Source organism: Rhipicephalus microplus, unplaced genomic scaffold (assembly GCF_043290135.1).
Source record: "Rhipicephalus microplus isolate Deutch F79 unplaced genomic scaffold, USDA_Rmic scaffold_120, whole genome shotgun sequence".
In the NCBI taxonomy this organism is placed as follows: Eukaryota; Metazoa; Arthropoda; class Arachnida; order Ixodida; family Ixodidae; genus Rhipicephalus; species Rhipicephalus microplus.
This window is the reverse complement of record NW_027464692.1, coordinates 514,191-528,118: the sequence shown is the minus strand read 5'-3', so window position 1 is coordinate 528,118 and position 13,928 is coordinate 514,191. Positions and strand designations below refer to the sequence as shown.

General features: G+C 45.6%; 2 protein-coding genes across 2 annotated transcripts in view; one reads left to right on the top strand and one right to left on the bottom strand.

The window, feature by feature from the left end:
• Nucleotides 1-5,220, top strand: part of LOC119171920 (uncharacterized) — an 82,189-nt gene extending 76,969 nt beyond the window's left edge. Inside the window, exons 2-3 of the mRNA XM_037422811.2 lie at nucleotides 77-119; nucleotides 4,667-5,220. Of these exons, the coding sequence (XP_037278708.1) occupies nucleotides 77-119; nucleotides 4,667-4,696 (73 nt within the window). The 3' untranslated portion in view covers nucleotides 4,697-5,220. The remainder of the gene's footprint in view (nucleotides 1-76; nucleotides 120-4,666) is intronic.
• Nucleotides 5,221-7,310: 2,090 nt separating this feature from the next.
• On the bottom strand, nucleotides 7,311-13,657 carry LOC119171921 (uncharacterized). Its single transcript, XM_075885322.1, has 3 exons — nucleotides 13,441-13,657; nucleotides 9,410-9,896; nucleotides 7,311-9,361 (listed from the first exon to the last, which is right to left on the bottom strand). The coding sequence occupies exons 1-3, from the start codon at nucleotides 13,450-13,452 to the stop codon at nucleotides 7,434-7,436; spliced, it is 2,427 nt and encodes an 808-aa protein (XP_075741437.1). The 5' UTR covers nucleotides 13,453-13,657; the 3' UTR covers nucleotides 7,311-7,433.
• Between the last annotated feature and the right edge of the window lie 271 nt (nucleotides 13,658-13,928).

Here is a 13,928-nt window from a genome sequence, read left to right as displayed (position 1 = left end):
GTACCAAACCGGATGCTAAAACTCTAGTTGACCTCTCTGCCTTTGTCTAATTTTATTCTCTGTCTCCTTCACGCAGGTTCGGAAGAAGCGTTCCGGTCCGGTTCGCGGGCGGCTCGACGGTATGTACAGCACATATTTGACAAGTGTTCACGTGACTGTATATTTAGCATGAACATCTAAATGCAGGTTGACGTAAAGATTATCAGACACCCAGGAAAACAACAAAAACAAACGAAAAACAGACTCTGTGTGTGTGCAGCACATATCGAGGATGACAACAGAATATAGCACATAAGAAAACATTAACAAATGATTCGTTGCTGCTTATTCTGGTCTCCACACTAAGCTTACCCTGCAAATGACGGCTCACTAAACTGCAGTGCACTTGATAAACGATTATTTCTACCGCAATCAGGCAGATTCAAGTATATAGCGGCTATTTTTTTTTCGCTGGTACCTACCTTCATAGATCTTGGTGACCACCAACCTGATATGACGTTCAATATTTCTTTCTTCTGTCGTTCCGAAAAACAAAAACAGGCCAAGCAGGAAACGTCATGCATAGCCTGGTTACCGCGAAAAGCATTTGTGACTAATCGCGTGCACCAAACTCGGTCTCGTTTGACTAGTCGCAAGCATGACCGATGCATTCAGGCCCGCCGACGTGTCTTTGATCCTCCGAGCGTCGATGGCATGCACCACTATTGAAGACCGTATGCGTATAGAGACCGACCGTAAACATGCCCACACAGAGCGCTGCTTCAAAAGACAGCACCTGCTTTCTCATGTGCATGTCGCCAGTACGCTCATCAGTGCAATCGAGTAGCGGGAAATAAGGTAATGCAGGGACCTCGTCGTGGCCTCCGTAATAGCTGTGACGCGCGGAAAAGGTTTTGATGTCTGCTCAGGAAACACGAACAACGTTCTTCTTTGCTTCTTCTTGCACCGGATGGTATTGCGCGGGAAACTTGCGGATTATGCGTGCATCACGATCGCCATCTTTCACCACTTTTTTATCCTATATTCTTTTGTCTTTGTAGACCAGGCATAGTCCTCTCCGCATTCCTCCAATGAACGCACTCTCCCACCCCCTCTTGCTGATCATGATTAAATGGTAAGATACCAGGAAAGCAATACGGAGACCACCGGACACAGGCATTATTGCTGCTGTAGGGCGATGCATAGTGCGTTGGTATACTGAGGCACATGCTTTCTGTGTGCTGTTGACATTACCCCCTTCATAATTTGCCTCTTGAGGCTCGATGTGTACCTGTGGCGGGCAAAGGCTTTGTATCTGATTAATTATGTCCTCATCATAATGCGATACCTCTCGATAACGTTCATATGAAAGTATATGGGGGATGACCACCTCTGTATGAATCATGTCCCTGTGCAAAAAGAGGTCAGTTGGCGTCTGATCCAAGGTTTCCGCTTTGTGCTTAGCAATTAGAATGCGTAAAATAAAATACACTTCTCAGGTTTTACGCGCGAGAACCCGGTATGACTATTAGGCAAGCCATAAGAGGTGGAATTAACAATTTCGACCTTGTGGGACTCTAACTTGCATCTAAATTACAGTACATGGGCATTATTACCAAAATATGGCCCCCTCGTGACTAGGAATCATCAACAATTCGCCTGCAAGGAAACTTGACGAGTGGTACCTTAACTGTAACTGCGTCTACGCTAGAGAACTTACGCCTTCTCTGGTGCAAATCTAGTGGCCGACAATGATATACAGTTATCCAGTGATCTGAATAAGGCGGAGACGTAGCATAGGCTAGTTTGAGAAAAAAAAATGTGTGTAGGAAATGAAATCTTGTTGAGTAAGAAACCACGAAGTTCCTCGCTTATATTCAACAATATAGTCGCTGGGAAGACGCCAAGGACGAATTCAGTAGCCTTTGCAATTTGCGTCGAAACTATCAGCATTATCTAAACCACTAAGGTGAAGATGTTATTGCACTTTTTACTCGGTTTATTATAGTTGATATAGAAAGTGAGAGACACCCCGCTGCGCTGGTCTAGTGGCTAATAGACTCGGCTGCTGACCCGCAGGTCGTAGTATCGAATCCCGGCTGCGGCGGCTGCATTCCCGATGGAGGCGGAAATGTTGCAGGCCCGTGTGCTCAGATTTGGGCGCATGTTAAAGAACTCCAGGTGGTCGCTATTTCCGGAGTCCTCCACTACGGTGTCTCTCATAATCATATGGTGGTTTTGGGACGTTAAACTCCACATATCAATCAAATTAATCAGAAACTCAGAGAAAGAGAAAGTCAAAGGACATGCAGAGAGTCCAGCGAGACACTTTTGCCGATTAGCTACACTGTACTTGTGAACGAGAAATTAGGTATTGGAGAACGAAGGCAGAAAGGATCTTTACGGGAGGGCCACAAGGTTGGTGTAACGATGCCTACGTTCGAATAACAGACAAAAATAGCACTGTATGTAGAAGTCCGTATACACAGGTATCCTTATATAAGACTATATCCAACGTAGCGGACGCTCTCACGTTACGCATGCATTGCCGCTGGCAACGCGTAGCCTAATGCGCCGCCGAAGCTTGCATCTTTGACTGATGGCGTGATCGGCAATGTGCGAGCCGGTGGCTTGTGGCAGAGGGTCACTGCCCTGGCGTCTGGCATCATCGTCTCAAAGTCCACTCACACACTGGCGTGGCTGCGGAGTCGATCGTGCCTGCACGCGATAATGGGTACGCACGTGCTCTGCAGCTAGCGGTGCTTGCCTAGAAGTGGCAATATACTACGCGCAATGAGCCAGAGCGTCGCCCCAGCAGGAAAGGTGAGATGAGTCGGCAGCTCGAATGTACATGCCGCCTGTTGACTTTGGCCGCCGATAACGAAGTCTATATACTAGAAGGTCGACGGGCGCTGGTGACCGCTCTCGGTTGTTTATTATTATCACTAGCTGCGTGCGCGTGTTAAGAGGCAATATCTGATAAACATACGGGATAGGTATAGCACGGATATTTTGGGATTGCCTACGCCACGCGCCGTCATATGTTGCTTCGCTTTTCTGCTTCCCTTTTGTATTTTTTCAACTTTAAGGGTTCCTGTAACACTTTTGAAGGTAGTAATCGAATGACCTCAACATCTGTTTATATCCTCATGAATCGAACGTCACAACTATTTTTCGAATCCGCCAAGTAAACCATTCGATGATGTTATTAGCTTTACCAGGGTGTTACAGATACGGACCAAGCCACACCGTGATACGCCCCAGAGGCCAACGACCTGAGTGCTTTTAGCCCCCTCCCGCTCAATGACGCAGAACATGTTCAAAACGGGTTGCTCACATCGTAAAGTGTATACGAGTGCAGTTACACTGCTCTGATGCATGATTTTAGTTCTTCCTCTCCCCCACCATCCCAGCCAGTGCGCTGAAGTCTACACAGGGGGGGGGGGGGGGATAACAAAGGAGCTAGAAGCCATTGTATACATTTGAAGTTTAATTACCACGTAGGGAGAGAACATGATTCAACAACAAGGATGGTGGCACGAAAACTGCGTATTCACTATTTTAGAGACGTGTTTGAGTGTCACCCTATTGGCCCATTACCCTGAGTGTTTTGCATGGTTAACATCTAAACAAAGGTTGTTAGGATAGGCGCGTACGCATGGCGACGGTTGGGTTAGTACATTAGATGTTTCATGGCCTTATTTTTTCATGTTGCAATATACGAAAACAAAAGAACATCCGCTTGACAGCCCAAGAGTGCGTCGCCCAGATGTCTAGCGGAAAATAGTTTACAGGCAGCTTGACTGGCCCCACCTTCCCCGTAGAATAACAGCGGCAATTTCTTCGTATTAGTAAAATAAAATTTCACAATACTCAGAGCACCACTCTGACCACGAAAACACGCTTGATGAATGGGAAAACTCGCAAAAAATAAATAAAAATTCTCGTGGCGGTGCTCTTTTGATGTTCTCGCCCCAGATCTACGTGATGCCACATGTGGTACCTGCATGGGCCTACAAAATGTACTCCCACTAAAATTAATTTGCATTGTGTTCTGATAGACCAAAAGTCTTAACATATATTAATTCAAAAAGGTTGGGAGGAGCATGATAGACAAGGGAAAGGCAAGGATTGTAACTAGTCTAGAAAAGTTAGTATGGCATATTCAACACTGTGGAAAAAGATTCTGGAGTTTAAAAGATAGAGTAAGAGAGAAAGAGCAAGAGAGGAGAAGCTCAGAAATTTTAAGTAACAATTTGATTGAACGCATATGGCCAAAATACGCCAAAGGAGGTTCAAATTCGTGACATCGTAGTGACGTTCAACCACTGAAGTATACCCGTGGAGAAATTCAAAAATACATTTTCACCATCATCTTCTCTGATAATTATCCTTTGATGGCGAAACTTGTGACGCTAGAGTTGCGAAAGAATAATTTACCTGTCTGAGCTGATTAACTGTTTCAAGTCCGAGTCCCTTTAATGTATCTGCCCTGCCAGTGGTCTTTTCGTCGTTCGTTGGATTCCTCAACTTCTAGCCAGGTGACAGTGAGTTTACTCGCATCTGCCATAGAACAAATAGCGTTGTTTCGCTCGCTCATTTTACGCAGGTAAATGCATCAACGTGTCTTGCTTTGTTTTGTTATGTTTCCTAATGAATCGTTCTTTTGTTGCTTCTCTGTTCGCAGTCGTCTTCCTCTGATGAGTACGAGAGATAGCACAGGCAGGCGTCGTCGCCGAGGCACCGGAAACCCAGTCACGCCTTCCTTCAAGAACACCTGTGGTTACGTCACGTCCGGGCAGCGCCACAGCCGAGTTTCTGGGAGTTCCGAACAAGAAAAAAAAATCGAACGGATGAAGATACAAGCGCACCGCAACACCGCAACTCGTTGGAAAAGCAGCCCTCCTTGGTGATCTTCGTCCTCTTCTGTGCGCTGTGCTGGGCTGCCCTCTCGCGATCACCGTACTGACGTGGATCGTGTGTCACGAACTCCACCGCACGGCACGCGAGAAACGAAATGAAAAAAGCCCTAGCTATCCAGCCCCACAGTTCTCGCCGCTCCGTTAAGGCAGCTAATAGCTATACCCGGGCAGAATCTACTCCTGAACGCCACGTCATGTTCCTGCGTCTCAAATAAATGTTTCCCGTGCCGCCATTTCGTATCGGTGGGCTCGAGATGTCTCTCCTCAGGACATCCTCTGCGGATGTGAGCAAAAATAAATAAATAAGAACTACACCACATCTCTGCGTGAACACATCCACATTTTTTTTAGCATCCTCGTAGCGACTGCATACTTGACTCGGCTGCCCCGAATGCTATAGGTTCGGCTACTCGATACAAACCTCAGTAGCCGAAGATCCTGACTATTCCTGGATTATCCTGAGTATTTGTTAGGGACGACAGCTGTCTCTTGTTCAACGTTTTTTTGAAGTTCGCTCAGGATCCATGGTACACGAGCAGAACTTTAGATAATATTACCGCGAGTCGAATGCTTCTCATAATATTGAAATGCTTATTCACCATTACAACAGGCAGAGATAGCAACGCACTAATCATCGCTGTTGTAAAGTTGGAGCTGTTGCTGTTCATTCATATCCTGTAGCGAAACGTTGGCGCACTGATTAACCGCCGGCTTTCTTCAAAGCTCTTTAAGGGATGGAACTTAAGCTCTCGGCTTTTTTCACACTAGCAAAAAGATTGCCCTGTGTGTACTCCAGAGTTGTGTCACATAGTGCCAGGCTGCGCTTCTTTGAAAGGAATTGTGGAGAAATCAGGATAAACATTCTTTCACAAAGCCACAGCTTTATGTTGTGTACTTGAGATTACGCAACGAGAAGATGGACCATTAAGGTCATGCAAATATACATTTCGCTCTTCAAGCTTAATTTGTCAAAGTGCTTTGTAGAAGTCAGTGTGTGAGGACAGTCATGATGCAATGGGGGTTTATAAGCAATATTGCACCTATAACGCGCATCACACGTCCCGTAAACAATCAGCCGATGACTTACGAAAGTCTGCACTTACGAAAATCCCCCCGGTGGCATCCCCAAGTGCTTGTAGCCATTTCACAAATTATAAGATTACTAATCTTAAGTTAGTTATTATCAGATTAGTTGAATTAATAAATACCACCTTAACTATACCTGGTTTCCTCGTGTTTCATTTGTAGACTGGAAATTCTAGTCGAAGAAAAATAAACGCGTTTGTCGGCTGTCTTATGACAACCTTCGCAACCTACATAGCTAAACACATCATTGTGTTGGACCGAGACCAAAGCTAGTGGGGAACAAAGAAAAAATTATATGGAAAATGCATTGAAAAATGAAACTCATGATTACTCATAAATCTGACAGCCATGCCCCATTCTACGTACAACGCATTTTACGAAGACTGACTCGATAAGGATCATGGACAACTCAATAAAAATAATATAGCAATTCACCTAGACTACTAGACCGACACCCCACTCCCACATCATGTAGGCAACGGCATACCCTTCCGTATCTTACACAAAAGCACCTTGTCCTCGTAATTAAGGGTCTGTCATCTCCAACATGAATATAGCGTTTATAACGTGTTAGTTTATAACACGAAGTGTGTGTAATTTGCAACACGTTTGCACGGTCATGAGAACGGGTATGTACATCCCCATCTTTTTCTTGTTCGCAGTTTTTATTTAATACTAGCTATCAAGTGAAAAAAAAAAGTTATCACCAGATATGTCATTCCCTCGGGCGTTAATTTTGATCAGAATGAAAGGAAATGGAATAAAGGCAGCGTTGTGGCCTTGCGCAGCTCCGCTATCAAGTGATTGAATCATTTGAACCTGCGTAAAAGTGTTTTCCTATCGGTTCTGAACAAAACGCCGCAATAGAGAAGGAACTCCAACCCGTATTCTGGTGAACGAGGCTTTGACAGCTGAAAAATTTGCACAGAATCTTAACGCAAGAAACGAAATTCTAACCATTGAATAAAATATGGGGCTTCACTGTAACGACGCTACTGATTATTAAATAATCTCAATGGCAGAACAGACTATTACGCTTTTATTTGTATTTAAATTGAACTAGATACCACTAATGCAGACGTTTCGTTGTAACTATAGATGTCGTTCATGTGATATGAGAATGCGTTCTCTATACAAGTAAACTCGAGCATAACCTATTATCTGGGATGCTATTTGGTTTTAACCTAGAACAACTTCGCTTTCTGTTTTCTTGTCATATACCCCTGACTGTCGGAAGCCTAACTTCGCTGAAAGGTCCATATAAAATCCGGGGAACGAAGAAAGAGGCACTGTGATGCATGCAACAAAATGAATCGCATAGTATTAACTGCAAACAATGAATCTTTATTCCTAGTGCTTAACGAATCAGCTCAGTGTTTGAAGTTAGTTTGTCGAAATCAAATGCAACAAAGTTCATGAATGTGGGATTAAGTGGAAGACGAGCTTTTAGTCGTCACCTATTTGCTCCTCACTTTCTACTGGTCGCTGAGCAAGGTCACGAAGGCGTACTTGAGAATCGTCAACGATTTCTTGCACGTGTCCTCTTGATGCCGACTGTTGCTCGGGCGCATGTACCGCCCCAGGACGCATGCCCGTGGATGCTGTGATTATGCTGGCACAGTTGCGCACTCGCACGCATGGAACATCAGATCCCCGGGAAGTTTCAACACGTGAGCTTGTTCGTTCTCCGTACTCAACAATATACCCACCGGCGTACACGCCGCGGCTGCCAGCGAGACCACGGCCAAAACCACGGCTGTTGTCACCGGCATTGCTGCCTCCACTCGTGCTTTGGTCTCCAGTGCTGCCACTTCTTGTATTGAACCCGCTACCACCACCACCACCACCGCTACCACCTCCGCTTGCACCACCACTACTAATACTGCTACCACCACCATTTATATCGCTGATTACACTCCCATGTCCACTTGTGCCGCTTCTTCGTTCACTGGCGCCATCCCTTCTACTACCGCCATGATAATCTTGGGCGTCGCTTTCGAAATCGGTCACTGTTATGTCTCCTCTTCGACCTCCGCGTCCAGTTACTCTTGCGGATTCACTGCCGCTTTCGGTGTCGTTCACAACAGCTCTTGTGTCTCCAAGACCTCCATTGTATCCACCTCCAGAGCCTTCGCCGGTTCTACGGTGATGAGCATTATCACTAGTGGTTTCACTGCCGCCTCTTGCACCCAGATATCTGCCGCCACTTCTGACACTTGTGGCGCTTTCTCCTCCGACACGAACACTGCTATGACCTCCGTGGCCTCCACCATAGCCACCTCCATAGCCACCTCCATAGCCACCTCCATAGCCACCTCCATAACCGCCTCCATGGTCTCCTCCAGATTCGCTGACATTCACTCTGTCGGTTTCATTTCTGAGGTTGCTTGAAATACGTCGCTGCGTTTCGTAACCACCGCCATAACCACCTCCATGGCCACCTCCGTAGCCACCACCGTAGCCGCCACCGTAGCCTCCACCGTAGCCACCTCTGTTGCTGCCTCCGTATCTGGTGTTGGTTCCTGTTTCATTGCTGCTCGTATCACCGTATTCGGTGACACGTCTGGTCTCAGTAACACTTTCTTCAGCATGCACAACTCGGCTTCGCCCTTCATAACTTCCACGGTAACCACCTCTATTATATCTGTCTGTGTAACCACCTCCATAACCACCTCCATATCCACTTCTGTAGCCACCTTCATCCACGCTACCGCTTGAAGTTTCATTTACGTTCGCTCTGCGATGTCCCGTGCCAGTTTCCTCAGTGTTCGCGAACCTATGTCTTCCATGACCACCGCCGTAGCCGCTTCCATAACCACCTCCATGTCCACTTCTTTGTTCACTTCTGTAGCTGTCTTGGTAACTTGTTCCATACCCACTGCCACTACCTGATTCGTTTCTCATGGTACCTCTGCTACTACTAATGTGTGCCCCCGCAGTTTGAGCACTGCTTTCACTTTCACTGCCACGCATGTCTGTGCTGACCCATTGACCACCTCCATAGCTGCCTCCGTAACCACCTCCATAACCACCTCGATATCGGCTGCCTCCACCACTTTCACTAGCACTTCCTCCACCGTAACCATTGCCGCTTGTAGTGTCAGTGCTGCTTGTGCCACTGAGATTGGCTGTTCTTCCACCATAGCTACCACCATGGCTTCCTCCATAACCACCTCCATAGCCACTGCCAGTGCCCGCTTCGTTCCGACTCATGCTTCCGCCTCTGCGCAAATCACCTCCTCGTTCGTCGCTAATCACAACCCTACTGCGACTTTCATAACTGCTACTATGTCCGCCTCCGTAACCACCACCAAAGCCACTCCTGTATCCCCTTGTGTGATCAGTTTCATTGAAGCTTCCACCTCCACTTCCACCTCCGCTTCCACCCCCGCTTCCACCCCCGCTTCCACCCCCGCTTCCACCCCCGCTTCCACCACCATGTCCGCTGCTCCCTGTGGTATCACTGCCACTCTCTCCGCCTCTGGTTACCCAGCTTTGGCCTCCATAACCACCACCAAAGCCGCCTCCATATCCACCACCGTAGCCGCCACCGTATCCGCCCCCGTATCCGCCACCGTAGCCGCCTCCGTAACCACCCCCATAACCTCCTCCGTAACCACCCCCATATCCACCTCCATAACCACCCCCATAACCTTTGCCTCCGTAGCTACCTCTGTAGCTGCCACTGTAGCCACCGCCGTAGCTGCCTCCGTAAGAACCGCTGTAACTGGCTGCACCTGAGGCGATTCTGCTAGTTATTTCGGCCGTGTCCCCAGTAACATGGTCTTGCCCTGGCACTCCAGGTGGAAGTTGATCTGCGCTGTCTCCCGATGGCCACCACCGGAACTGCCTTTGGTATACGCTGTGGCTTGACGCGCCTCCACAACAAAGAACAAGGCACGTTAAAATCTGAAAAAGAAAGAGGTTAACTTTATGCAACAATTGATATTCCACAATTTATTCAAAATGTTTGCGCCATCTATACAGTGCTGGTACTACTATTCATTACCATATATCACCTTTATCTTCTTAACATAACCACAGTATGCGTTATATGAAATAATTACGTACCTTCAACGCTTGTGAAGTATTTTAAAACTTATTTAAAAGTAATCTTCCTTTTTATCAATCGTGAGTAACAACGACGTGGTAACACTAAATGGCGCCATTGGTGACCAATCACCACGATCCAATGAAGTCATATGTATGCCATGCGATATGTAGAAAAATCTTGCATAGCTCATATGAAGGAAAAAGTACCAAACCATAATTTGTTGTTTTAACTTAGGATCCTACAGAAGGCATCTTATCCGTGCCTTTACAATCTTGTCCATGCTGTTTTAAGATTGCGTGTCAGAAGTGATTCGTTTTAAATGCGAAGAACTTCTTTGCGTACTGCACGCGCTTTGAGCGTATCTATCTATCTATCTATCTATCTATCTATCTATCTATCTATCTATCTATCTATCTATCTATCTATCTATCTATCTATCTATCTATCTATCTATCTATCTATCTATCTATCTATCTATCTATCTATCTATCTATCTATCTATCTATCTATCTATCTATCTATCTATCTATCTATCTATCTATCTATCTATCTATCTATCTATCTCATAACTAGTATACAAGGATAAGAGGTTTGACGATTGTGACTGCCTGGTAATGGTATAAATAATGTGAAAATCCCGTTGTTTAACATTGAACACTTCTTTCAAAACAAGTGAGGCACATACCTGTGCATCACGGGCCACGATATGCGGGTATGAGCCACAGGAGTTTCACAGTACATGTCTACCGAGGAACGGCGAGAACAGACATTGGTAATTCAAGTGCGAGGGTATTATGAAAGAACTAAATCACCAGCTTTCACCCATACAAATGAAAAGAATATGTTATGATCCCAGCAGGAATAGAACCCAAACATCTTGCGTAGCAATCAAGTATTCTACCACTGAGCCAAGCCACGTCTTGAACTCCTTTGGTAAGGACCCTGTGCAGGCGTAATGTCGGCGTAATGCCAATTTCATTTGCAGTTCTGCCCATCAATTTTATGTAGATTACATATGTGATCCATTGATACAGGCGTCACGTCGGGTTAGTGTGAGTTGTAGTTAAGTGCCATCCACTTAAGTTGGTCTACGTAGTCTCATCCAGGGCTAGCATCTTCGCTAGCGCAGCGCTGCATTTCAGTTTACTGCATCCGTTGTTAGTAATATCCTTGTTGCTCTTGGGATCTTTACGCGAATGCAAACATACGCTACTGCTCAACATGCGTGCTGTTATAACATTTGCGTGTATGCTTAGCGTCATTTCGTAAAGTTTCACTGAGCAATAACATGGCACTACGGTCAGCTTCTATACGCATGCTCGTCATGACCTAGGGTACGTGGAATCTGCCAAATTTTGTTTCAATTTAAATTGGTGGTCCGTGTCTAAAATATTAGCGCGTAATGGCAAGGCAGACAGAGATATGAAAGCTGAAAAAAAACACTGGCTCCGTAAAACAGGGTTAACAAGTGGTACCAACTACTAATTGTTGTAGTGAAGAAGTTTGATAACATGGATGATAGTTGTATCATACCCAAAAACATTGGGAACTTACGTAGCCAGAAAACTTTCGTAAGGCGTTCAAGACTGCTGCGAATTTCGATGTTTTGAACAGGTCAGTATTTAGTAATTCATAGTGTGCATGACATAGCGGCTATACATAGTCCACTGGTGGGAGTAAAAGCGTCTCAACATACAAACAAACCTGAAGCACCTCATATGAGCCCTCTGCGAAAAATTATTTGAACATGTGCGCACTTCACCCTCGCAAATAACCGTTAAAGGGACACTAAAGGGAACTATTAAGTTTGCGTTTATTGTAGAAATAGTGGTCCAGAAACCTCGTAGTGTTACTTTTGTGCCAAGGAAGGGCCTATTTTGAAATAACATCTAGTTTTAGTGGTCCGCATTGGATTAGCGCACTTAAAATTACCCGCCTCAAGAAGCAGACTGACCGGACTGACTCACGTCACTGTTGCCATGCACAACGTTGCCAGGCTTTACTGCGCTAGTAGCAGCAGATCAAAAACAGTGGACGCCACAGCAGCCACAACGGCCATTGATTAATTTCCCACCATTGACTCCGACAGTGCCGACGTTTTTAATTCAACTGCGCCCCGCTATTTGGCACTACCTGTCCAGTGTAATCATATTATTGAATCAATCGCGCCATTCCTTATAGTAACGTCAGGCGGTTCTTTTTCTTTTTTATGAATCAAACGGAAACTAACAAGCAACATTTTATTACGTCTCTTGATGCAGGGAAGGTTCTTTATTTAGTGCAGCTAGATCAATTACTAGTGATTATTTTAGGTGACTCCTCTGATGTCATCGGGGTCATTTTGAGAATGTCCTACTGCGGTGCATATGTTCTTGTGCATTTGACCCAATTTCTGGGTAAGTAGGGCACTGTTGTCGATACTATTGTCATTTTAGATGTCATAGCTTGAGCTTTTGCTCTCACGTAAAATGTTATTTGACTTTAGTGTCCCTTTAATGATCACATCATAATAAAATAGGGTGTGAAGTCTATTAACCTTCGGTAATGCTTCTCATGCAAGTGATATCACGTCTATCTGATGAGGAATTCAAATATTGGTCGGAATCACTTGAAAGAAGAATACCTATTGAATTGTATAAACACTAAGCGCCAAAAAAATAAATATTTAAAATATTTCAGCGTAATAACTTGGGTAGAGCTGGAGCCAGACATCGTTCTGCAGTGAACTTCTAAACCCAGAATGGTCCAAAATGTAGGCTGTACAAGTTGAAAGGAAGTAACTGCTACAAATGGAAAATCACATACAATCGCGAGTGATTTCGGACGCTCTCGCGTTTCCCAGTAGCGTGAAAAAGCTGCAGGAGTGCGCTTTTCTGGGATAGTTAGTACTTGCATAATTCAGCACCCAGGGCAGTCGAAGTCATCTCGCGCTTTCTGAGGACTACGGACCTACGTGAACGCCTTTGAATTTTGCACAGTACTCTCACTGCATACGCATCAGCCCGTGTACTGGCAATTTTCTCCTCTGTTTCTCTTCTGTTTCCTCTCTCTTTCTCTCTCTCTCTCTCACTTTTATACACCTATTTCCCATTCTTCCAGCGTAGTGTAGTGAATCGGGCATTTGCCTGGTTAACCACCCTGCCTCCTCTTTTTCTTCTTCCTTCGAAGAAACAGTGTTATGCACGGAACGACAAAAGAACGAGACAGATGGCGCTGAAAGTGAACGAACTAAAAGAACAGTGACAATTTCCGGCTTGGATGACTTAAGTGGGATCTTTATGTATTATACTTACGCAAGAATGTCTCAAAGAACCTTGTTTTCGGGTTGTGAGTGAGTTGCATAAATTCCTACGGATTTTTTTTTTTCAAAGATGGAAATACATCACGATCTTCACTTACCGCGGGCTTCATTTCAGTGCAGCGCCGACTCAGCGTGGCCTCCCGCACAGATTGAAGTGGAGCGCTGTGCGCCCGTCCAGTGCAGTGCTGCTGCAATCTTTTCCCTGACAGAGGAAAGTGGTCAGTGCAGCAGAGTGGTGCAGATGGACACTGTCGGAAGACCCCGCAACGTAAGACTGCTGAGCCCGACCGAGCCGCTGCTAATCTCTGCTCGGTGCACTCGCAGCTGGCCTATCAGGCTTGGGCTTTTTACGCGGTGTTGTGAAATTCTCGACCTCGTCTGGCACCTCTTTTCCAATGAAGTCTCCAGGGAGCTCGCGTTTCGTCTGTTAACAAGCAAGCCTCGCAGATTGCGATAGTCATGGCGTCGCGTTTCACCAACGATACCTGCTGAAAGATAAACGTTTGTTGGTCGGAACTGCGCTTAGATAATTTGATGCAGTCTGAATGAAAGCCAAGTGGAAGCAGGTATTGTTGCATGCTTGCAG

What these genes read in the sequence shown, in the direction of transcription:
- LOC119171921 (XM_075885322.1), bottom strand. An exon ending in ACATGGTGGTGGAAGCGGGG is followed by an intron (nt 9,362 to 9,409) that starts GTGGAAGCGGGG and finishes GTGGAAGCGGAG; the next exon opens with GTGGAAGTGGAGGTGGAAGC.